At 43.5% G+C, this 26537-nt stretch overlaps 3 protein-coding genes and 1 long non-coding RNA gene across 4 annotated transcripts in view; 1 reads left to right on the forward strand and 3 right to left on the reverse strand.

Annotated features, from left to right (window-relative positions):
• The window catches only part of LOC106804937 (alpha-(1,6)-fucosyltransferase-like), a 14485-nt gene extending 13683 nt beyond the window's left edge, over positions 1 to 802 (forward strand). Inside the window, exon 8 of the mRNA XM_014806347.1 lies at positions 150 to 802. Coding sequence (XP_014661833.1) covers positions 150 to 497 — 348 coding nt within the window. The 3' untranslated portion in view covers positions 498 to 802. The remainder of the gene's footprint in view (positions 1 to 149) is intronic.
• Positions 803 to 7914: 7112 nt separating this feature from the next.
• Positions 7915 to 10015, reverse strand: LOC106804946 (glucose dehydrogenase [FAD, quinone]-like). Its single transcript, XM_014806363.1, has 4 exons — positions 9862 to 10015; positions 9379 to 9559; positions 8384 to 8606; positions 7915 to 8126 (listed from the first exon to the last, which is right to left on the reverse strand). Exons 1-4 carry the CDS (start codon positions 10003 to 10005, stop codon positions 7997 to 7999), a joined length of 678 nt encoding a protein of 225 aa, XP_014661849.1. The 5' UTR covers positions 10006 to 10015; the 3' UTR covers positions 7915 to 7996.
• A 1560-nt stretch (positions 10016 to 11575) lies between these two features.
• On the reverse strand, positions 11576 to 17195 carry LOC106804924 (glucose dehydrogenase [FAD, quinone]-like). The gene is made up of 12 exons (XM_014806332.1): positions 16977 to 17195; positions 16656 to 16817; positions 16117 to 16325; positions 15389 to 15578; positions 15049 to 15177; positions 14712 to 14833; positions 14344 to 14511; positions 13811 to 13964; positions 13450 to 13610; positions 12964 to 13144; positions 11963 to 12185; positions 11576 to 11705 (listed from the first exon to the last, which is right to left on the reverse strand). The coding sequence occupies exons 2-12, from the start codon at positions 16774 to 16776 to the stop codon at positions 11576 to 11578; spliced, it is 1788 nt and encodes a 595-aa protein (XP_014661818.1). The 5' UTR covers positions 16777 to 16817; positions 16977 to 17195.
• Positions 17196 to 19911: 2716 nt separating this feature from the next.
• LOC106804947 lies at positions 19912 to 20779 on the reverse strand. The gene is made up of 3 exons (XR_001393380.1): positions 20577 to 20779; positions 20256 to 20417; positions 19912 to 19930 (listed from the first exon to the last, which is right to left on the reverse strand). It is a non-coding gene; the product is annotated as an uncharacterized LOC106804947 (long non-coding RNA).
• Positions 20780 to 26537: the final 5758 nt, after the last annotated feature.

The following is a 26537-nucleotide window of genomic DNA, read 5'->3' on the forward strand; positions in this document are numbered from 1 at the left end:
AGTTTTGAGCGAGATTTTTAGGTGGAAATGAATGAAAAAACAGAACATACACTGCGAGATCGCGGCCGGTTAACAGAGGTTTTCGGATAACTGGTGGCCGGATAGACGAGGTCGGACTGTATATCCCTCTCCTTCCCCCTTTCCCGCAGGTCTGTCGGCTAGCCTACGAGATGCTCAACACGATCCACCCGGACGCATCTGCGTGGTTCCGATCGCTCGACGACATCTACTACTTCGGCGGCCAGCACGCGCACAACCAGCGCGCCCTCTATAAACACGAGAAGAGCAGCGTGCAGGAGATCGACATCAACGTCGGCGACGTCGTCGGCATTGCCGGCAACCACTGGGACGGCTTCTCGAAGGGGCTGAACCGCAACACGGGCCAGCAGGGACTCTACCCGTCCTTCAAGGTCGAGGACATCGTCGACATCGTCAAGATGCCGACGTACGATGACGACGACGGCGGCGGCGGCGGCGGTGACGGTAGGGGGGAGTGAGTCACGCGGAGGTTTGGTGGCCGCGCCTAACTGCGGGGGTGTTCGTCCACCAGAGGGCGCGCCTAACCGCGTGGGTGTTCGTCCACTGGAGGGCGCTGCCGACGGAGCGTGGGGGTCGCTCCCCACCGCGGGAGGTGTTCGTCCACCGCAGGGCGCTGCCGACGGAGCGGGGGGGTCGTCCCCACCGCGGGGGGTGTTCGTCCACCGCAGGGCACTGCCGACGGAGCGTGGGGGTCGCTCCCCACCGCGGGAGGTGTTCGTCCACCAGAGGGCGCCGCTGACGGGGCGTGGGGGTCGCTCCCCACCGCGGGGGGGTGTTCGTCCACCAGGGGGCGCCGCTGACGGGGCGTGGGGGTCGCTCACGTGCTGGGAGGCACCTGCGGGGGTGTTTTCTCACCAGAGGGTGCTGCTGCACTAGAAGTGCGGAGATCACACGGCAGCCGCGGCAGAAGAGGATGTGAGGCTCTCATTCGCAACGCAACTCAAGGCGACGCCGAACACGGAATGCTGGACATGGCACGGAATGCTTGCAGATGATACAGAATGCTGGAGGCAGTGACACGGAATGCTGGAGGAGGCATGGAACGCTTGCAGACAGCACGGGATAATCCGACACACCAAAGGTGAATTGGAGCAGGCTCGCAGGTGAAAGACATGATACGCAGTGTGGCCGACATTAAATGCTTGTTTGTCACACGGAATGCCACAGAATGCTTGCGGATGAGACAGAATGCTTGTAGATGGCACAGAATGATTGCAGATGACACAGAATGCTTGTAGATGTCACAGAATGCTTGCAGATGACGCGGAATGCTTTCGATGACGTTTCGATTGCCTGTGGATCGGGAAGACTGCCAATGTTGCGGAGATGGAATATAGGCAATGCAGCATGCGGTCAACTGATGTGGTGCTTCCTACAGTTTCTACCTTCAAGGATTGGACACCCCCTGCTATTTTGCTCACGCAGCCTCTGTCTTGAGCCACCAACAACGTCAGCGATATTGTTTGTCCTATTATACTAATATCGCTAGACGGAGGTGCAGATGGAGACATGAGATAGAGGAGGACATGCATGGAAGGAGGGTCGATTCCCCGCAAAACTGATTCTATGAGATTGTAAATTTTTATATAGATTTTTTTATGGAATGATTTCAGCAGGGATGTAAGAAAGAAGAACCGGAGAATTTCACACGTGCATCAGTTGGTGCGCAGGGTTGGTTGCCTACGCAAATGCCTAATAGCGTTGGGAGAGTGAAATCTATTTAGGATTATTACTATATTATATATATTTATGGTAAAAATCTCAAATATATTTCACTATATATGTAGTATAGATATGTTCATTGTGATTGTGAACACGTGAAGGCCGGTATCACGATCAGAAATTATATTTGGCAGTACGAAGGTATTAGCAAATTTTGTAAAATTACATTTATATGTGCACTTGAAATTTACACTGATATTTAATGATTGTCATCTGAAGATTTGGAGCGACCTGAGGTACATGCATCATAAAGTAAGTGTAGACCAAATGATGGGATCTCGTGCTAAGTGTTGACTTGATGTGCGCAGAGTATGGGAATGTTGCAAGGGAATGTTGCCTTGCATTTAGGTAAGAGTGAATTGTTTCAATGGTCACTTGAAAGATGGTTGTTTGGTGCTTTACTGACCTCTTCCCATCTCTCACACTGTTGATCGTAGTGTGTGTGTGTGTGTGTGTGTGTGTGTGTGTGCGTGCGTGCGTGCGTGCGTGCGTGCGTGCGTGTTTGTGTGTGTGTGTTGTTGTTGTTGTTGTTGTTGCTGTGTGTGTGTGTGTGTGTATGTGTGCGCGCGTGCGTGCGTGCGTGCGTGCGTGTGTGTGTGCGTGTGTCCAGTGAACAACTGTAGAACTTTATTTATCATGGTTTACATTAAATAACTGATCATGCACTGTCAGTGTAATCGTCACAATTACTGTCGTGCAATCATTAATCGCCATCAAATGCATGATTGGGGTGATGGACGTCTGGTCATTAATCACTTCTGTAGACATAAAATACAACGCATATAATATTATATAAATATGTTCTTGAATGTGCAGGTGTGTTGTGTGTGTGGCGGGGGCGGGGGTTGATTTAAATTAAATAATTTTATACCATATTTTAAGGTGAACGGTATTACATATGAGGCTACATTTTATAGTTTGTACCCTATGTACAGTTTATATATTTTGCTCAATCACTGTATTCATCTGTAGCCGTCCGGTTACGTTGTCTGTCGTTGAGTGTTCGATGTGTCAATTTAAAAAAAATGATTCAGCGGGAAATACGCACCCATTGTCTTATTTACATTCGTTCTTTATTGTGGTTGTGTGGTTATGTGTGGTTTTTAATCGCTGAGATGTCTGGGTGTCTACTGTCTACGTAAACATCGTTGTCTTAACAAAGAACATGTCTCGCACACTGATACGTGGTTTGTGGTTGTCGCGTGTACCTGCCTGACTGGCTTCCAGGAAGTGCTTAACGCACATGCTCGTAAGCCACTCGTTACGCGTCTTTTCAACAAACTACACTGTTTGTTTAGTTGTTGTTTTTTGTTAGTTAGTTTGTTTTGGTTTGTTTGTGTAGTGGCAGCACCATACAGTCACAATGAATTTATAATAAACAAAATTCGGCCGTAACATCATCTATGTATCACATAAGATCAAGAGCGTATTAAGAAAGCCTTCTTAATATGCTCTTGATACCGCCTTGGTCTATCACATGATTGCATTGCCATTGCAGCTGCCTTTCTGTCCCCTAACATTTTAAAGGTTTTTCGAAAATTAAATTGTTGTCATGGTGTTTAGTTTGGTATGCACGATGATAAAATGATTGGTGCCATACTGTTATATAATTTTAAATATTTTTAGGAACTTGAGCAATTGAATTTGAGCAACATTAGACCAAATATACTGTGCGACCTGTGACTAGTGTTTCTGTCACTCAGTACTGTTGAAATCTTTTATTTAGAATATTATCAGACAGGATCCAGCGTGGTCATTTCTGTGCGAAACTTTTTTATTGGTTAGATTCGTTGAGATACATAGATAAACTTTCTATCACATTATTGCTGTGAATTTATTTATGATTGTCTGTCTTCCACAGTCTGATTGATTGCTTGAAGTCACATAACTGTGCGCCACCTTGTAGAAACTCGGGTCTGTTTTATATTTTTTTCATCTAATGGTGTCCATGGTTTTGGTGTCCATTTTTTAAACTATGTAGGCATTAATGTGGCGGCGGGTTGGGCTTCGGGGCAGCGCGTTTTTATTCAGATTTTAGTTATGCCGTCACTAGTAGGATTTTATCGTGTGTCGCAAGGTCTGACTTGAGAAATAAGTCCCAGGCAGGACAAAGACATAACCGAGGTGAGTTGTGTGTGCGCGCGTGTTGACGACTGTAGCAAAGTAAAATACTCATCAGGAGAAGATTTTGTTAGGGCGCGGTGTAGATGTTGTCTGATATGTGATGTAACTATCAGGTTAACTGATCGATGAATAACTAACTATTCGTTCTTCGTCCTATCTATCTATCTTTGCATGTTGTGTACGCGAGGCGGTTACGTTTGTGCGGTCCAGCTGCTTTGTATCTACGGCGGAGTCTATCCGTCAACCCAGAATGGCAATTCCTTTCCATTTAATCCCACTTCGAGTAGTTCAATCCTACACTAAAAATTCGTAACCAGTGCGAGTTCGTTTCGTGGTTGGCCATGCATGCGCTCTGCTAACATTTGTGAGATATTATGTAACGTTACTTTTATGTGTGCAATGTATGTACATAGACATATGAATACAGTAAGGTTGTACATAATTCTCGTAATGAATGAATTTAAATAACAAAGAAATGTGTAAAAGACGAAAATAAAGATTTATACGATCCGGGTTACTAAACGGAGGTAATTTTTGCTTTGCCTTGTTTATTAATTACCTTGTATCATTAGTGCGTTGAAGGGAATTTTCGGGAATTTGTCCATACACAGTAAAATCGTTGAGGTTACCTAGCCTTAGCTTTATCCAAAGATATAAATTTCGTTATATATATACGCTGTAATCTCGTAAACTCGTAATGGTAACTCTTCACAGTGCAAGGGACTGTAACGATGATGGGGTGCGGGGCCGACCAGAGGCAGATACAACGAGATGATTTCATCAAGCAAGAGGGGATACCGATTTGAATTTGGTCGTGGTAAATCTTGTAGAAGTTGTATGCCTATAGCGGCTATAATAAAATGTGATATCGCCTCTCCACGGATCGTGGAAAACGAATCATACGGGCACATATATAAACCGATCGTTTACAGCTGCAGCAACTCAATTTATAAACGTTTTCAGCACGACATGGCTGACCTCTTTCTCGCGAGATGTGATCATGTTGAGTAAGCACATGACATATATGCCATTCCTACACACGACAACGCCAACTTGCCTGTTTGTGTTATATATGTTGGTCTGTTGTGTATTTACCGAACTATGTCCATCCGCGAATGAAAAGGAACGTAAGTTACAAGTTCGATATATTCGGGTTATCGACTACAATATAGATTATTAGAGGGACGGATTGTCTGCGTGTGCGTGTGCGTTTGTTGTGTTTGTGCGACTGTAAACGCGTATTATAGCCGCAGGTCCACATTTCTTTGCATCACGGGCGTTGAGGATTCCCTCCACGATTACTCCCTTTTCCCTCCATCCCATACATCTCTTTCTCTCCCTCCTCCCGCCACCCCATACATCTCTTTCTCCCCCTCCTTCATTTCGCGGATGGTATCGTACCCAACATAGATAGCATCAGGTGGGAAGCCGTTTTTAGCAACAATTTTTAGCGTCCGTGATGCGCGAAATACTGCATAACTGCTATGGAACGCTCGTTTATGCCCCAGTCACACATACACGACGCACGGCCCGCGCACTGAAAAATCAGCAATTTTGGCCAGTGCGTTGTCGTTCGCTAGGTGTGCGTCAGCATTCGTTACTCGTTCGTCGAGCGCGCTGGACCAACGCTATGTATTCGTTGTCATTCGCTCGTGCGCGGCGTGTGCGTCGGGATTTTTGAGCATGCTCAAAATTGTGCGCGGAGCTCGACGCATGAAGGTACACGCCAGAAGGACGCCAGACACGCGCAGAGCGCGCTGGACCAACGCCAGACCCACGCGGAGCACACGATGGGTATTCGTTGTATGTTCGTCGGCTGAGGTGTAGCGAACACCTAGCGCACACCTAGCGCACACCTAGCGTGCTTCTAACGCATGTCCAGCGAACATGCAGCGATTATGGGCGTGCTGAACGAGTGCTGAACGAGTCTGTAGCGCGCCCAGCGTTCTTCTAGCGTGTTCCTAGCGTGTACGCAGCGTGTAGCCATGGGGTATATAAACGGGTCCCGCCCACCTCCTCATCATCACTTCTCCTCCGACCCTCATAGGTGATGACAGAGATTCCTGCTGATCGTGTCTAGAAGAACCACCTCAGAAGATGGAGGATCCCGACAGGCTGCGACTACAATACGAAATCGCGGTTCTACAACATCAGCAGAACCTCATGGAACTGGCACTTCACCAAGTCCATGTCATCAGAAGGAGAAAGAGAAGAGGTCAACTGAGGTTCTGGGTCCTACCGTGGATCGGTAGGCGACGACAGTTTGGCCTGTATGACCAGCTACTTGTTGAACTCCGTAACGAAGACCAGGCAGCCTTCAAGAACTTCATGCGGATGCCCCCCGAGATGTTCGATGAGCTGCTAACCAGAGTGGGTCCGAGGATCACCAAGCAGAATACAACCTACAGAGAGGCCCTCGACCCTGGCCTGAAGCTTTTCCTCAATCTGCGGCATCTTGCCTCTGGGACCAAATATCACTCAATGTCCTATGAGTGGAGGGTGCCTCACAACACCATATCTCTGCTCATCCCAGAAGTGACCTGTGCGTTGGCTGTGCGTTGGCTGTGCGCTGGCTGTGCGTTGAATGCGCGGTGCATGCGCGGTGCATGCGCGGACCATTCGTTCCGTGCGCTAGCAACACGCTGTGCATTCGTTGGATTTTTTAACATGTGCGCCCTGTATACGCGCAGCGCGCTAGCAACACGCTGTGCATTCGTTGGATTTTTTAACATGTGCGCCCTGTATACGCTCTGTATGCGCCCTGTATACGCTCTGTATGCGCCCTGTATGCGCGCAGCGCGCTAGCAACACGCTGTGCATTCGTTGTCAACTCGCTAGCTTCTCCCAAATCCTGACAAAAGTTGGGCGCACAACGACGCACTGATCTATTTTCCATGTTTTGATTAATTTTCAGTGCGCGGGCCGTGCGTCGTGTATGTGTGACTGGGGCATTACAGTCACGCAAACACAAACACAGCCAACTGGTGGTAGTCTACCGTGCTGTTGACGTCGTGGGCGATACCACCATGAGCCACGGGGAGGACAAGAAAAGGTACAAAAACAGAGAAGAGTGGCGGAAAGAGGAGAGAGAGAAGGGAGAGAGAGAGAGAGAGAAAGAGAGAGAATACGCCCGTGATGAGAGAGTGATTGCGAGGACGTAAGAGGAGAGAGTAAGAAAGGGGGCAGATCGTGAGAAGGGCTGAATGGAAGAAAGCGAAATAGGGAGCGTAAAGAAAGACAGGAATATAAAAAGAGTAATGGGGAATAAAAATATAATAAAGAGAAATTTCCCGTCTGTAATCTACTATGTGTGTATGCGTACGTGCGTGCGGGCGTGTCTGTGTGTGTGTGTGTGTGCGTGCGTGTTTGTGTGTGCGTGCGCGCGCGTGTGTGTGCGCGTGCGTGTGTTCACTGCGTTGATCAATCTATCTCCTATCCTTCCATTTCATACATATTCTCGACTCCATCTAGCCTCGCGACTTCTCCGTCTAGAATCTCTTCTCTTTCGGGGGTCTGCTCTCCTGCCTTATCAGATATTTGTGTGAGAGAGGAGGAGGGTGGAGAAATGGGCAGGTGGCTTAGCAGAAACTTGGTGACATGCTGATTATAGCTAACACCTTCCGCTTTGGAGTTATTCTTGCTATCCTAAAAACGTGTGACGCTTTGAAACGTTTAAATTATTCTAAAATATTACATAATTCATGTGTATTGTCTATGTAATTTTTAGTTGTTTCACTTACGCTCTTCCGTTTACAATCGCAAAATTAGCAATGACATCTTGCACAATATTATTATTGTTGGTGTTATTATTATTATTATTATTATTGTCGGCGTCGTTGTCATCGTCGTCGTTGTTGTTGTTGTTGTTGCTGTTGTTGTTGTTGGTGGTGGTGGTGGTGGTGGTGCTGCTGCTGCTGTTGTTGTTGTTGATCTGTAATGTACGTGTTTATATAATAATAATAATAATAATAATAATAATAATAATGCGCAACGTGTAGGTAAACGATGCACACGTTTGTAGCCGTAGGATATGATAATGATATCATGAAAGAATGTATTAGTATATTTTAACAGTTTACATAATATTAATGGTATTATGTTATGTAGTTAATCATGCTCCCAATAGAATCATGTCCGCTGCCTTCTCTGCCACCATCACCGTAGCTGCCTGAGTATTTCCGGACACTATCTCAGGCATTATAGAAGCATCGACCACTCTCAGACCACGGAGTCCACGAACCCTGAAAGGTGAGAATCAAAGGTTAGAAGACACCTAGAAAGGTCACATCAAACACGCTACGATAGGAACGATCAGGTATGATAGCTGTTAATGTTGTTCATATATTATGCCTTGAGGGGAAATCGTGAAAACTATGATGCGATCGCTTTTGATATCAAAATAATTACTTGACCCATGAAAAAAGGATTGATGTGAAATCGGTAAAAGGACGGGAGTGGTGGTGACATCTTCTGTCAGCGTGTTCACGTGTTCACGTACCGGAGTTGTGGGTCAACAACTGCGGTTTGGTCATTGGCTGCTCCCATCTTACACGTTCCTGTCGGGTGGTATATGGTCGCTGTTACTGTTCTCACCGTGCAGTCCCAGTAGCTGTCAGATTTGTATGCATGCTTCTCGCATCCCGGTACGATCTGATCTCGTAGCTTGGCGCCGATAGCTTGGAACGCCTTGGTTTCGGCAAACTTGACGGTGATCTTTATGCCTTAAGAAGAGATCGTGAAAATTATGATATACGGTCAAATTCGGTTTGAAAATATATGAAATGGGCCCCGGAGAAAACGGTCGACGTGAGGACGATAAAGGGCAGTGGTGGCGCCCTCTGCGGTCATCCTTTATTCATAGAGTCAATGAGGTGATCGGTTCTCGTCATGAGGATATGTGTGTAAGAGCCATCACACGAAAATACAATAGTTACAGGAGGATGCCTGATGCGGTACCCTAAACCTCAGTTCGTAGTCAATATTTAATCATTTTTTCATGTTCTCAGCAGTTATTTCTCGATTCTCGATGAAATTCGTTAGTATTAAAAAAGTTAAAACGAGAAGGGTTAGGAAACCGTGTAAAATCGGGTCGAAACGAATTTCATAGTAAAAAAAAGAATAAGTGTTCGTGCTAACGGTAACTTCTAACAGGGAATCGTGCGTCACACTAGGCAAAAAATCGCGACGGTACAAATAGGCCCTAATCGTTAAAATATTCGGCAACTTCATGTGAAATGCTACAAGCCATCGGCACGTATGTCATCGGTGTTTCCTCAATCGCAAAGAAAATTACGAATAGCTACATTTCTCGTGCTGTGATGAATAAAAAGAAACGTAGTGACGTCAAGAAAAGAACGGCAACTCGGTTAAGACGCAGAAACGGCCAAATACGTTCCTCGTATAAACCGTTTAACTTCTCCGTAAGAAATACATTTCTCTGCCAAAGACACAGCTAGCCAACCGCACTTTGAGAATAAAATGCCTATATCTTACCCTCTACTAGCGATTTAACATCGGTATCGTCTTCAAAGTAGTTGGGATCAATTTCAAGTGGATCGAATGCGTCCGGGGATTGCAGACGTAACTGACCGACACTCTTTGGATGAAGAAGACATGCCATCCACGAGATGACTGGACGAGACTTGTGCTCGGAAAAATTGTAGGCTTTTATAAACTGAAAGTGTAAAACGGGCATCAATGTGCGCACGTGGTTGCATTTGCTTTCATCTTTTATCTTTATATTTTCCTTATGTGTACATAATATATACATATATAATAGTCGAAAAAATAACAGCATAACTGCAATATCGTCACGTAAGTTCATTAGTTGATTTTACTAAATTTTAGATCCGTATTAATTTCTGAATCTGTATTCATTGTCTTCCGTATAATTAGCCACATTGAATTAAGCCGGATACTTAAATGCAAACATATTAGCGTAGTTTAATGGAAGATGACAACGTTGATTGGACCTACGTTTCTCGTGAAGCCAACTAGATTGTAAACAGTTTCATCAGTTACAAAGCCAATTCCAAAAGGTAGGAACTGTATCTCAATGTCGGGCAGATCAAGCCTAGGATCAGCAGCTCTTGTCTTGACAAAACCAACTGCGTCAAGCATGTGATATGCGAGTGGACCTGCAATATATTTATATATATNTTTTTCTTTTCCTTGCAAATGATAGGGGGGCGACCGCCCCCCCCTGCCCCCCAGTGGCGCCGCCCCTGGGAGGGACGGATTGTCTGCGTGTGCGTGTGCGTTTGTTGTGTTTGTGCGACTGTAAACGCGTATTATAGCCGCAGGTCCACATTTCTTTGCATCACGGGCGTTGAGGATTCCCTCCACGATTACTCCATTTTCCCTCCATCCCATACATCTCTTTCTCTCCCTCCTCCCGCCACCCCATACATCTCTGTCTCTCCCTCCTTCCTTTCGCGGATGGTATCGTCCCCAACATAGATAGCATCAGGTGGGAAGCCGTTTTTAGCAACAATTTTTAGCGTGCGTGATGCGCGAAATAATGCATAACTGCTATGGAACGCTCGTTTACAGTCACGCAAACACAAACACAGCCAACTGGTGGTAGTCTACCGTGCTGTTGATGTCGTGGGCGATACCACCATGAGCCACGGGGAGGACAAGAAAAGGTACAAAAACAGAGAAGAGTGGCGGAAAGAGGAGAGAGAGAAGAGAGAGAAAGAGAGAGAATACGCCCGTGATGAGAGAGTGATTGCGAGGACGTAAGAGGAGAGAGTAAGAAAGGGGGCAGATCGTGAGAAGGGCTGAATGGAAGAAAGCGAAATAGGGAGCGTAAAGAAAGACAGGAATATAAAAAACCTAATGGGGAGAGAGGGGATGGGGAATAAAAATATAATAAAGAGAGAAATTTCGCGTCTGTAATCTACTATGTGTGTATGCGTGCGTGCGTGCGTGCGTGCGCGCGTGTCTGTGTGTGTGTGCGTGCTCGTGTGTGTGTGTGTTTGTGTGTGTGTGCGTGCGTGCGCGCGTGTGTGTTCACTGCGTTGATCAATCTATCTCCTATCCTTCTATTTCATACATAGTCTCGACGCCATCTAGCCTCACGACTTCTCTGTCTAGAATCTCTTCTCTTTCGGTGTCTGCTCTCCTGCCTTATCAGATACTTGTCCTCCTATGTGTGAGAGAGGGGAGGAGGGTGGTGAAATGGGCAGGTGGCTTAGCAGAAACCTCGTGACATGCTGATTATAGCTAACCCCTTCCGCTTTGGAGTTATTCTTGCTATCCTAGAAACGTGTGACGCTTTGAAACGACATGTGTATTGTCTATGTAATTTTTAGTTGTTTCACTTACGCTCTTCCGTTCACAATCGCAAAATTAGCAATGACATCTTGCACAATATTATTATTGTTGGTGTTATTATTATTATTATTATTATTATTATTATTATTGTCGGCGTCGTTGTCATCGTCGTCGTCGTCGTTGTTGTTGTTGTTGTTGTTGTTGTTGGTGCTGCTGCTGCTGTTGTTGTTGTTGTTGTTGATCTGTAATGTACTTGTTTATATAATAATAATAATAATAATAATAATAATGCGCAACGTGTAGGTAAACGATGCACACGTGTGTAGCCGTAGGATATGATATCATGAAAGAATGTATTAGTATATTTTAACAGTTTACATAATATTAATGGTATTATGATATGTATAGTTAATCATGCTCCCAATAGAATCATGTCCGCTGCCTTCTCTGCCACCATCACCGTAGCTGCCTGAATATTTCCGGACACTATCTCAGGCATTATAGAAGCATCGACCACTCTCAGACCACGGAGTCCACGAACCCTGAAAGGTGAGAATCAAAGGTCAGAAGACACCTAGAAAGTTCACATCAAACACGCTACGATAGGAACGATCAGGTATGATAGCTGTTAATGTTGTTCATATATTATGCCTTGAGGGGGAATCGTGAAAACTATGATGCGATCGCTTTTGATATCAAAATAATTCCTTGACCCATGAAAAAAGGATTGATGTGAAATCGGTAAAAGGACGGGAGTGGTGGTGACATCTTCTGTCAGCGTGTTCACGTGTTCACGTACCGGAGTTGTGGGTCAACAACTGCGGTTTGGTCATTGGCTGCTCCCATCTTACACGTTCCTGTCGGGTGGTATATGGTCGCTGTTACTGTTCTCACGGCGCAGTCCCAGTAGCTGTCCGATTTGTATGCATGCTTCTCGCATCCCGGTACGATCTGATCTCGTAGCTTGGCGCCGATAGCTTGGAACGCCTTGGTTTCGGCAAACTTGACGGTGATCTTTATGCCTTAAGAAGAGATCGTAAAAATTATGATATAGGGTCAAATTCGGTTTGAAAATATATGAAATGGGCCCCGGAGAAAACGGTCGACGTGAGGACGATAGAGGGCAGTGGTGGCGCCCTTTGCGGTCATCCTTTATTCATAGATTTAATGAGGTGATCGGTTCTCGTCATGAGGATATGTGTGTAAGAGCCATCACACGAAAATACAATAGTTACAGGAGGATGCCTGATGCGGTACCCTAAACCTCAGTTCGTAGTCAATATTTAATCATTTTTTCATGTTCTCAGCAGTTATTTCTCGATTCTCGATGAAATTCGTCGATTAAAGTATTAAAAAAGTTAAAACGAGAAGGGTTAGGAAACCGTGTAAAATCGGGTCGAAACGAATTTCATAGTAAAAAAAAGAATAAGTGTTCGTGCTAACGGTAATTTCTAACAGGGAATCGTGCGTCACACTAGGCAAAAAATCGCGACGGTACAAATAGGCCCTAATCGTTAAAATATTCGGCAACTTCATGTGTAATGCTACAGGCCATCGGCACGTATGTCATCGGTGTTCCCTCAATCGCAAAGAAAATTACGAATAGCTACATTTCTCGTGCTCGGATGAATAAAAAGAAACGTAGTGACGTCAAGAAAAGAACGGCAGCTCGGTTAAGACGCAGAAACGGCCAAATACGTTCCTCGTATAAACCGTTTAACTTCTCCGTAAGAAATACATTTCTCTGCCAAAGACACAGCTAGCCAACCGCACTTTGAGAATAAAATGCCTATATCTTACCCTCTACTAGCGATTTAACATCGGTGTCGTCTTCAAAGTAGTTGGGATCAATTTCAGGTGGATCGAATGCGTCCGGGGATTGCAGACGTAACTGACCGACACTCTTTGGATGAAGAAGAAATGCCATCAACGAGATGACTGGACGAGACTTGTGCTCGGAAAAATTGTAGGCTTTTATAAACTGAAAGTGTGAAATGGGCATCAATGTGCGCACGTGGTTGCATTTGCTTTCATCTTTTATCTTTAAATTTTCCTTATGTGTATATAATATATACATATATAATAGCCGAAAAAATAACAGCATAACTGCAATATCGTCACGTAAGTTCATTAGTTGATTTTACTAAATTTTAGATCCGTATTAATTTCTGAATCTGTATTAATTAAGTCTTCCGTATAATTAGCCACAATGAATTAAGCCGGATACCTTAAATGCAAACATATTAGCGTAGTTTAATGGAAGATGACAACGTTGATTGGACCTACGTTTCTCGTGAAGCCAACTAGATTGTAAACAGTTTCATCAGTTTCAAAGTCAATTCCAAAAGGTAGGAATTGTATCTCAATGTCGGGCAGATCAAGCCTAGGATCAGCAGCTCTGGTCTTGACAAAACCAACTGCGTCAAGCATGTGATATGCGAGTGGACCTGCAATATATATATATATATATATATATATATATATATAAGAGAGAGAGGGGGATAGAGGTGGGAGAGAAAGATAGATAGATATGACACTGTAGATCTTGAAAGCGACGTACATAGCTAGCGTATTTGTGAAGCGCGTATTGCTGCGTGAACGCCTGTTACAGGTAAGCTCCCCGTAGGAATTCTAGGTTGCAACCTACCTTTTCCAAAAAGCATATACTTTAGTGCGGCCTGCCAGCTGTTCAGAATATCTTTAGTTATTGATAGAGGCTTGTCTATCCAGAACTCAGGATAGAAAACACCAGGGTGCTCTTGTAAGTGTTGACCGACCGGCAAATCTACCACAGTCGGTATCTTAAATTTAATAGATGAATAAACAATTTGAACCAGAAATGGAACAATAATGATAATAATTGTAATAATAATAATAATAATAATAATAATAATAATAATAATAATTTGGGTGTCGGTTCGTAAAGAATGTTTAGGGAATCTATTGGACATGCAAGTTAGAAAACTGGTATTTCTTGAAGTTACGTATGACAGTTATTATTCGTTATATATTAATTTTTAATTTTACTACCGTAAACCTAATTCAAAGAAACACCAGGGAGGTAAGAGAAATCGAAAAATACAGATATTAAGGCATGTAAAATATGCTAATCATAGAGAAACTATGCATCATTAACTCCCAACTATTACTTCGATTAGAAATAAGACATGGGTCGCATACGTTGAACTTGGTAAGATGATCCTTTGGTCCAACACCAGACAACATGAGGATGTGTGGAGACCCAATGCTACCAGCAGAGAGAATCACTTCCTTTGACACGTGAACAGTCTTCTTCTCAGCACCGTGAATAAAGGTGACTCCCGTCGCCTTCTTACCATCAAAGTTTATCTAAAAAGCCACACAACGTGTAGGCCCCCTATATTGCAGCCACTATTAATATTTTGCACATTATATGGTATATAATAATGTAGTATGTGTATACTATATTGTATTATTTATAGTAAGTTGGATTATAATTAATAAAATAATTAATAAATATATTGTATTTCATATGTTGGTTAATGAATGGCTCCTGTCCGATGCGTTACCTTGGTTACAAGCGTATTGATGGCTATGTGTAGGTTTCGTCGGTGCATGGCAGGTCTCAAATATGCCTCCGCTGTGCTCCAACGTTTCCCGTCTTTTATGTTTCCTTGAGATTTCATAAAAACTGCCGAAAATGGAGAACCAGTAAATTTTAATAGCTTAATGATAGTACGTCATTTTTAATGTTACGATGTTTTAATTAATCATTTCGTCGCTGTGTTTCACCTCTAAAGAATGGAAAGTGTTTTATAACTCATAACTTATAATGTTTCATAATGTTTTATAACACATATAAATGTTTTAAACTTCAGCCTCTAAGTATAGTTCACAGTCAGTTACCCTCTTGGTTCTCTCCGTTCACGTTTCCAAGCTTGTAACCAAGTTCCTTTGCAGCATTTAAAAAAATATCTGCGAGTTCTGTGTATGAAGCGTCAGAGATTGTCCATGGTCCACCCGATCCATGGTAACCTGTAGCAGAAAACTAAATAGCAACTCTAACTGTACATCTACGTGTATACAAACAGAAATGGGAGGGGGACAAATTCATACGGTTGGAAGTATCAACAAAGGAAGATTCAAATGTAATTATAGTAACCTGAAGATGTCTGGTCATGGGAGTAAATCGATAATTCAAAGCCCATATTCTTATTGATACGCAAACGACTTTCACCACACCCACCACTCTTCACGTATTCCTCGTTCTGGTTATCCTCGGATTTTTTGAAATATGGTAAAACATCTTCGTAACTCCATCCCTTTGCGCCCATCTTTTCCCAGAGGTCGAAGTCTCTCTTATTGCCGCGTATATACATCATGCTGTTCATACCACTTGACCCACCAAGCATTCGTCCTCTTGGCCACATGCTTCTCTGTAATGATTAAAACCTTGCGTGGACATTGCGCTCACCAAACGTCCCTCTATACTGATGATGATTGATGGCTTTTCATGAAGCCCGAGGCGATTGCATCACGAGACAGTTTTATACATAAGCAGGGCCGTTGAGGGGCAGGACGGGCCCATGGCCAAAAACGGGATGCGGGCCCTTGCACCTGGATAGTATTCCACTGCCTGAATGACACAGTCGGACAGAGACGCCACAGGGATGTACAGAGATTTGTCAAGCGAAGGCCTGGACCGGCCAGTTCGCCGGATCACCTATACGACTCGCTATATAACCCTGTATAATATATACGTCATGATGATCATTTTTAATCAAATTAAAACTCAAAGATATATATATATATATATATATATATATATATTAACGCTTACCGATTTTACATCAAAATGACAATAGTGTCGTATACTATAAAAAGGAAGATTGTAATAGAGGGCGAGTTGAGTATGAGGTCAAGAAAGAGTCTGGAAAGGTTAATCGGCGAAACACGAGAATCTGCTACACGTGCCTTCCCTTCGTGAGCGCGACAGGAGTTTTCCTGTGGCACGGTCCGGAAGCTCCAGTCTAGCTTGGAATTCCTCAGCGATAAGGCAGCGGCAGGCACCGCGACGTGTGCGTTTCCAGACGGGTCGCCTCCTGCCTCCAGTAGAAGCACCTTGTTGCTGCTGACGTCAGAGAGGCGAGCAGCCAATACGCAGCCAGCGCTACCCGCTCCCACTGCGGCAGGAAAAGGTTGGTTATTGATGGATGGGATGGGATGGAATGAGATGAGATGAGATGGGATGGGATGGAATGGAAAAAATGGGATAAGATGGAGTGGGATGGGTTGGGATGGGGTGGAGTGAAGTGTGATGGGATTGAATGGATAATAGGGCGAGTGAACGAATGGATTTCTGAAAAATATTATTTTTCTAAAATCTTTTTAAATTGTTGATAAGAGATGGTGTGACTGCACATGTTTATATTCAAGGAGGATGAACGCACTACAGTTTCATACTCGTCTCTGCTAGCTCAAAAAAGGTTTGTTTATCGTTAGCATCTATGTACCTATGACGTAATCGTAGCGTTCATCGGGATTCTCCTGTATGATAAACTGTTCCACGCGCTGTGATCTCCAGTATAAAACTCCCACCACGGCTACCGTCACGGCTATGATGTTAGTCCACATCGTTACAATCCAACACCTAGTGCAGAAACTTACACGTGCACCTATGTAAGTTAATTCAAACAAATTCATTAAAACGTCATTGTTACACGGTCAAATAGCGTCAACAACAACTCACAACATATCGGATCACTCCGCCGAATGTATATTTTATACGTATAGGATTCTTCATCCGAAACACGTTTAACGCTGTAGTCGCTTACCTTCCGATTTGCTGCGTCCCCTTTGCCACGCCCGTGTCTTTATGTTACAAACTCGGTAAAAATGACAGGTTCTGTGTGTTAGTCGGTCTCACAGTGAAGGATAATATGAGCTAGTCACTTCACTGACTTCAGGGATGCTTGAATGCCTAAACTAACTGGAACGGAAGCTAAGACGGCATAAGATTCACTCGGGAGTGACGCGCCTAGAGGGGTGACTTGCCCTTACACGTCGGCAATATAACGGTATATTATCGAAGTGCATAGACGGGATAGCCCATCTACTACGATTAGTGCACGTCCCATGATGTTTTGTGTGAAATAGACGTCCATGACCTTTATATGCTATAGCTGGACATTGTATATTCTGAGCCTAGTTTTCTGTGCGCTTGCCTATAAATTACATTCCCGTAAATTGCCGTTGCTGTTCGGTCGTACCCGTGACCATTTGTGAACAACAGCCCTTGGCTGATTTAGATATTTACGCTATGTGCGTGTGCGTGTGTGTGTGCGCGCGCGTGCGTGCTGTTGTGTGTGATGTGGGTGTGCGCGCGCTATGTGTGTGCGATCTACATGAGCGTGTCTGATGTGTGTGGTGCGTGACCGCGTGCACACGCGCATAACACACAAACTCGTAGGCTCGCGCGCACACACACGTACACACACACACGCGCGCGCGCGCGCGCACGCACGCACGCACGCACACACGCACACACACACACACACACGCACGCACGCACGCACGCACGCACGCACGCACCCACACTCACAAAATTAGGCATAATCGTTGTTTGAAGATAATTGTTGTAGTCAGATATCGAGGTTATAAATGTGTTCAAATTTCATTTAGTTGTCTGGGGGAGTATACACTTACATTCTTCCTTCACGGTTCGTAAATTAGTCAAATAACAGCTGTACACCCTTTCCAAAATCCTGAATTTGCCACTGTAATATATATATAATATAGTATAGTTATTATAATTAGTTATCATGACGGACTCGGGCTCTTATCAGTTAAACAATATTTAAAATTAAATATTTACCCATGAATTATGCGGGGTTGTCCTCCGCTATATTTCCAGGGCTTCTAAGAGCCAACGAAATAACACTATTCATTTCGGCACATGCTGTTTAATCTTTTCACTTGTAAACAAAAACCTATTTCATTCGACATCTATTAAATAAATAAACTTATTTGTATTTTAAACAGAACCTTTGCTTTACAAAGCTTTAAGCGTGAAAATACTACTAATGAGATTTGATATGTTCCAAGCGGAAAGCTCGAGAAACAACCCCTTTTGCAGTTAAAAGTTTTCAATCTCATGTTCGTGTAGCAAAAGACGCGCGTTTTTAGTGTTAAAATAAGTAATGATGTCCAATTTTGATGACCATGCAGAAATTTAGCTGCGGGATTGATCACAGTTTTGATATCAGTTACTGAAGGAAGAAAGGAACCCACGTGCTCTCAAATATATTATTTTATTATATACTAGCTGGATACCCGGCGTTGCCCGGGGAAATCAGTGGCGTTACTCAGTTGGTGACCGCTTGGTTGAAAGGAAAATTATAACTCCCATGCCATCCCATGCCATCCCATGCCATCCCATCCCAAACAGTAAAAAATAATAAGAAATCAAAAGATAAAATACATTAAAAATAAAAATAATTAATAAATTTAAAAAAAAATTCATAAATTCATAAATTAAAAATATATTAAAAATTAAAAATAATACATACTAAAGAGGTAGGTAAAGGGAAAAAAAGAAAAAAGGGGAAAATAAGTTTCGCAGCTGGAACTAGAACCCGGAATCCCGGTGTAGGAGACGGATGTTCTAGCGATTATGCCACTGCGCCGTTAAGGGTATAGACCATGGATTCACACGTACATGATGTTAATCTGCGTAATTGCCTTCTATTGATGAATAATTTTTTTATCAATTATTAGCTTTTTAACTTTTTTAAATTTTTGTTTCAGCCAGAACCACTTCCCAGACGTGCTGATTCTGAAAATATCTTTGGTTTTCCTCTAAGCTGCGGAGTTCTCTATTTATGCGAGTACGGACTAATTCGGCTGAACAACTTTATATATAATTATAGATTATAGCGAAAACTACGCCTAAAGCATATACGAAAGTGAAGTGCTAAATTTCTTTGTTTACCGTATTTACGCATTTTTGCGGACAGGGAAACCAAAGGAAACTACGACATATTTCATTTCACTAAGCAAGTACGTGTATTTAACGAGTATCGTTTCGATTAATCAGTGTTGAACGGCTGTATAATTATACTTAACTTCGTACTACATACTGCAGGGTTCGATTCATCACGGATAGTTTGTGAGGAGAGAACTGCACGGGGATTTTTCTAAATAGTTTTTTTGTTATTAAATGAATATATAACAGACGCGTATCTGATCTGAACAGATCAGCGGGGTTGGTAGAGTTGAGATTAACGTATTTGCCCTTTCAGAGATATCAAGCGAGATATAATATGCGTACACTAATAAGGCTGAGAGGGTCTATGTCCCCCAGAGTACTGCCGGAACGTACCCTGGGTACGGTCCGGTATACCGGAACGTACCCTGGTACCAGAGCANATATATATTAACGCTTACCGATTTTACATCAAAATGACAATAGTGTCGTATACTATAAAAAGGAAGATTGTAATAGAGGGCGAGTTGACTATGAGGTCAAGAAAGAGTCTGGAAAGGTTAATCGGCGAAACACGAGAATCTGCTACACGTGCCTTCCCTTCGTGAGCGCGACAGGAGTTTTCCTGTGGCACGGTCCGGAAGCTCCAGTCTAGCTTGGAATTCCTCAGCGATAAGGCAGCGGCAGGCACCGCGACGTGTGCGTTTCCAGACGGGTCGCCTCCTGCCTCCAGTAGAAGCACCTTGTTGCTGCTGACGTCAGAGAGGCGAGCAGCCAATACGCACCCAGCGCTACCCGCTCCCACTGCGGCAGGAAAAGGTTGGTTATTGATGGATGGGATGGGATGGAATGAGATGAGATGAGATGGAATGGAAAAAATGGGATAAGATGGAGTGGGATGGGTTAGGATGGGATGGGGTGGAGTGAAGTGTGATGGGATTGAATGGATAATAGGGCGAGTGAACGAATGGATTTCTGAAAAATATTATTTTTCTAAAATCGTTTTAAATTGTTGATAAGAGATGGTGTGACTGCACATGTTTATATTCAAGGAGGATGAACGCACTACAGTTCCATACTCGTCTCTGCTAGCTCAAAAAAGGTTTGTTTATCGTTAGCATCTATGTACCTATGACGTAATCGTAGCGTTCATCGGGATTCTCCTGTATGATAAACTGTTCCACGCGCTGTGATCTCCAGTATAAAACTCCCACCACGGCTACCGTCACGGCTATGATGTTAGTCCACATCGTTACAATCCAACACCTAGTGCAGAAACTTACACGTGCACCTATGTAAGTTAATTCAAACAAATTCATTAAAACGTCATTGTTACACGGTCAAATAGCGTCAACAAAAACTCACAACATATCGGATCACTCCGCCGAATGTATATTTTATACGTATAGGATTCTTCATCCGAAACACGTTTAACGCTGTAGTCGCTTACCTTCCGATTTGCTGCGTCCCCTTTGCCACGCCCGGGTCTTTATGTTACAAACTCGGTAAAAATGACAGGTTCTGTGTGTTAGTCGGTCTCACAGTGAAGGATAATATGAGCTAGTCACTTCACTGACTTCAGGAATGCTTGAATGCCTAAACTAACTGGAACGGAAGCTAAGACGACATGAGATTCACTCGGGAGTGACGCGCCTAGAGGGGTGACTTGCCCTTACACGTCGGCAATATAACGGTATATTATCGAAGTGCATAGACGGGATAGCCCATCTACTACGATTAGTGCACGTCCCATGATGTTTTGTGTGAAATAGACGTCCATGACCTTTATATGCTATAGCTGGACATTGTATATTCTGAGTCTAGTTTTCTGTGCGCTTGCCTATAATTTACATTCCCGTAAATTGCCGTTGCTGTTCGGTCGTACCCGTGACCATTTGTGAACAACAGCCCTTGGCTGATTTCGATATTTACGCTATGTGCGTGTGCGTGTGTGTGTGCGCGCGCGTGCGTGCTGTTGTGTGTGATGTGGGTGTGCGCGCGCTATATGTGTGCGATCTACATGAGCGTGTCTGATGTGTGTGGTGCGTGACCGCGCGTGCACACGCGCATAACACACAAACTCGTAGGCTCGCGCGCACACACACGTACACACACACACGCGCGCGCGCGCGCACGCACGCACACACACACACGCACGCGCGCACGCACGCACGCACGCACGCACACACACTCACAAAATTAGGCATAATCGTTGTTTGAAGATAATTGTTGTAGTCAGATATCGAGGCTATAAATGTGTTCAAATTTCATTTAGTTGTCTGGGGGAGTATACACTTACATTCTCCCTTCACGGTTCGTAAATTAGTTAAATAACAGCTGTACACCTTTTCCAAAATCCTGGATTTGCCACTGTAATATATATATAATATAGTATAGTTATTATAGTTAGTTATCATGACGGACTCGGGCTCTTATCAGAAAATTTTATATTAAACAATATTTAAAATTAAATATTTACCCATGAATTATGCGGGGTTGTCCTCCGCTATATTTCCAGGGCTTCTAAGAGCCAACGAAATAACAATATTCATTTCGGCACATACTGTTTAATCTTTTCACTTGTAAACAAAAACCGATTTCATTCAACATCTATTAAATAAATGAACTTATTTGTATTTTAAACAGAACCTTTGCTTTACAAAGCTTTAAGCGTGAAAATACTACTAATGAGATTTGATATGTTCCAAGCGGAAAGCTCAAGAAACAACCCCTTTTGCAGTTAAAAGTTTTCATTTTCATGTTCGTGTAGCAAAAGACGCGCGTTTTTGGTGTTAAAATAAGTAATGATGTCCAATTTTGATGACCATGCAGAAATTTAGCTGCGGGATTGATCACAGTTTTGATATCAGTTACTGAAGGAAGAAAGGAACCCACGTGCTCTCAAATATATTATTTTATTATGTACTAGCTGGATACCCGGTGTTGCCCGGGGAAATCAGTGGCGTTACTCAGTTGGTGACCGCTTGGTTGAAAGGAAAATTATAACTCCCATGCCATCCCATGCCATCCCATCCCAAACAGTAAAAAATAATAAGAAATCAAAAAAATAAAATAAATTAAAAATAATACATACTAAAGAGGTAGGTAAAGGGAAAAAAAGAAAAAATGGGAAAATAAGTTTCGCAGCTGGAACTAGAACCCGGAATCCCGGTGTAGGAGACGGATGTTCTAGCGATTATGCCACTGCGCCGTTAAGGGTATAGACCATGAATTCACACGTACGTGATGTTAATCTGCGTAATTGCCTTCTATTGATGAATAATTTTTTTATCAATTTTTAGCTTTTTAACTTTTTTAAATTTTTGTTTCAGCCAGAACCACTTCCCAGACGTGCTGATTCTGAAAATATCTTTGGTTTTCCTCTAGGCTGCGGAGTTCTCTATTTATGCGAGTACGGACTAATTCGGCTGAACAACTTTATATATATAGATTATAGCGAAAACTACACCTAAAGCATATACGAAAGTAAAGTGCTAAATTTCTTTGTTTACCGTATTTACGCATTTTTGCGGACAGGGACCCCAAAGGAAACTACGACATATTTCATTTCACTAAGCAAGTACGTGTATTTAACGAGTATCGTTTCGATTAATCAGTGTCGAACGGCTGTATAATTATACTTAACTTCGTACTACGTACTGCAGGGTTCGATTCATCACGGATAGTTTGTGAGGAGAGAACTGCACGGGGATTTTTCTGTTATTAAATGAATATATAACAGACGCGTATCTGATCTGAACAGATCAGCGGGGTTGGTAGAGTTGAGATTAACGTATTTGCCCTTTCAGAGATATCAAGCGAGATATAATATGCGTACACTAATAAGGCTGAGAGGGTCTATGTCCCCCAGAGTACTGCCGGAACGTACCCTGGGTACGGTCCGGTATACCGGAACGTACCTTGGTAGCAGAGCATATAAATCAACGTGATTTATATGCTCCGCTGGTACTATCTAATATGCCAGACCGTACCTCGCCTACTCCACTAACGAGTCTAGGGAGTCGCCTACGCCTACTCCCTAACCCTAACCCTAACCCTAACCATATCAGATAGTTACCAGGGTACGTTCCGGCAGTACCCTGAGGGACATAGACCCTATGAGCACTAATAAGCAGGAAAGCAGGAAAAGGAGAGACAAGAAAGACAGGAGATTAAGAAGACAGGAGGAATGGCAGTGAAGAAGGAAATGGGAACTTGTGAGAGCCAGGTGTGATGACAACCACAAAAGCAACAACAAATTGCACGATGTACAATTTATCATAAAGTATATCAATAAAATTAGGATATTATTATTGGAATAGGGGTTAAATTATATTAGGTATTAAATAGGGGTTTATTTTTGGTAACATTAATCATGAGCAATAGAGGTCGCCAGTAGCTAGTGTGACGTTTGCTTCAATTCACAAATTTCTTGTTTTTATGATGGACAGTCATCGCCAGAATTGGTTACTGTCGGTGTATCATATCAAGATCAAGACGGAGTAGTTGGGCTGAGAAGGTCTATGTCCTCCAGGGTACCGCCGGAACGTACCCTGGTACCAGAGCATATAAATCACGTTGAATTAAGTTTTAATAGAATAGCACAATGGAAAGGTTTCCTTAAAACTGTCGTATAATATGGCCTTTTATCACAAATAGCCTAGGTTATAGAACTAGAGTTGTAAATTGTATGCTGCCGTCAAGCAATCACATTACATGACTTATCAACTTCTTGGTACTTTCAAATCATCTTTGAATTATGTGATCGTATGTTGTTACGCTTTGATTATCGTGTGTTTATGATTGTTAATGGCCGTTGAATGGTATACGTACTAATAAATATATCCTCACATATCCACTCTTTATTATCCTATCAATTATTTTATAACGTGGGACGAGTATCGTATGTGGTTACTTACATGTTGCCGTGTTGACATGACCCAGTAGTGACCTAATGTTATTTGAACATATATATAGTATGACTCGATTTTCCATAACTGTATAGTGTGTGGAACAATAAATTTGGACAGGACCTAACCGAAGTGTGCAATATTGCAACAGGGTATACTTTTTACGGACGTAGTCAGATGCAGCTAGTAGAATCGCATGATTGTCCGTCCGTGCGTCCGTCCGTCCGTCCGTGCGTCCGTGCGTCCGTCCGTCCGTCCGTCCGTCCGTCCGTCCGTCCGTCCGTCCGTCCGACGTACGGTCACGATATTCGGGACGACGGGGGGGGGATCGTGAAAAGAACTCGGGATGACAAATTTGGGGGGGTCAAGGGTCAAAGGTCAAGATGTGTAAACGGAGGGGGAATATTTCCCCCTTAACTTAAGGTATAGGAGGTAATAAGGAATTGCGGCACAAATCTTAACGGCTCGACCTATGCTCTTAATATTCGGTGTATAGTGTGATAGGCAGGAAACCCATCACCAGTGCGAAATTGCAGGTCACAGGTCAAAAGGGCAGTGGGAGAAAGGTCAGATATCAGACATTTTCTGAGGACATGGCCTAATGGACAGAGTGAAAAACTTTTTTGTTTCAGCGCTGACCTACCATTTTTATCACTTTATTGAAAAGACCATGAAATGTGCTTTCCACTGACACGTGCGAAGAGTAAGTGTCTGATAACCTTTTGACCCTCAAGAGGAGGGTTAAACATGGATTCCTGAACTGCCTCAATGATGTCACAGTGTTCTCATATTTATGGCACATCCATAATCTAGAAAACCAATAAGCTTGGATAGTCCAACGGGTACAGTTCAGGCGTCACGGCTCAAAGGTCGTTGGATCGAATCCCATCAGATTGTTTATTATTTACCTGTTTTCTGTATTTTTCTATCTTTATCCATTTAACTATTTTTTCCCAATTAACGCAAATATTTACATGATTTATTTACAACAATTTAACAGAACAAATAATTTTTACAACAATTAAATTTAAAAAAAAAAAGGGTTAGGGTTAGGGTCACAATGCACTATAAAACAGGAGTTTCAGGCATGCGATTTGTATCAACCAATGGGATTTGGGAGATATGCAGAATGCAGAAGGTTGCTGAAATGATGTGTACGCAAAGTTCTGCGTATCTGCATATCTGCGCCTAACAAAGGTGTCACTACGCACGACTTAAATGTTACGTTTATAACCGTAGCAACAGACCTCAGATGAGCCCAGACACTCTGCGGCTCTTGTTAGTGCAGTATATTGGGACAGGGTGTATTTTAGGGCGCAAAGCGTTTTGCGACAGGGTCAGGTTTTCCCGGTTCCTGAGGCACCCCCTACCCAGTTCCGAGGCTAGTGCCCCCCTCCCCGGGATGTTATAACGCCCGCCTATTTTGACGCTCAACGGACGCCGCCTACCGACAGAATGAGATACGAGGTCCTCAACCATGCCGGACTGATCTCCCCTCTAGGAAGAAGGCGTGTTCCCCTCTAGGAGTGTGACGAATCGCTGCTTATAGGTGCTCTTAGCAAAATTGGTTTCATTTGAAAGCAACACAAAACACCGGGTTTTTATGCACGAAAAATGTGTGACAGGTGCGCTGTCGCCTATCTCATTAATTGCATATCCTATCTCATTAATTGCATATCCTATCTCATTAATTGCATATCCTATCTCGTCCGATGCCGACGCCATGGAGATTAGACGTTTACGCGATTTACGCCGCTGGATACAATTTTAGATAAATTCAAATGTAATTTTGTGATGAATCAATATTTACTGCAGTAACAGTTTCAACATGGCCTGGTGTGTGCGTGCGTGCGTGGCGCGCGCGCGTGTGTGTGTGCGTGTGTGTGTGTGCGTGCGTGCGTGTGTGCGTGTGTGTGTGTGCGTGCGCGCGCGTGTGTGTGTGCGCGCGCGGTGTGTGTGTGCGTGCGTGCGTGCGTGCGTGTGTGTGTGCGTGCGTGTGTGCGTGTGCGTGCGTGCGTGTGTGCGTGTGCGTGTGTGTGTAGCGCATAGCACGACGACACGACATGATGCGATGCGACACGAATCGTCTGATCTGAAGTAGAACGATATCGATTACTACGTGGCTAGTGCTTGGTATTACTGCATGCCGCCCCTGTTTCCCTTAAAATTAATTAATTAAGTCCTTTTTCAGCGTAAAAGGGACCGGCAACCCATCTAAAGCTAGGTTTACACTATCAACTTTCAGCTGAAAAGGTGAAGAGTTGATCAACTTCTCAACTTTTCGACCAAAATTCGGCGGCGTAAACGTAAAAGTTGATCGCTCCACTAGTTGATGTCAACTAGTTGAGGAAAGAGAACATTTCATAATTTCTCAGCATTTTGTACAGTAGCTTACTCACCATGACCAGTAGATAAGCGTGTATCCGTGACATTCCGTGTCAATGGCAACAGGATCCCGCTCATCTTCAGGGCCGTAGGCTAAGCAAATTCCTAGGGGAGGG

The sequence above is a fragment of the Priapulus caudatus genome, unplaced genomic scaffold (assembly GCF_000485595.1).
Source record: "Priapulus caudatus unplaced genomic scaffold, Priapulus_caudatus-5.0.1 Scaffold93, whole genome shotgun sequence".
Taxonomy (NCBI): domain Eukaryota; kingdom Metazoa; phylum Priapulida; class Priapulimorpha; order Priapulimorphida; family Priapulidae; genus Priapulus; species Priapulus caudatus.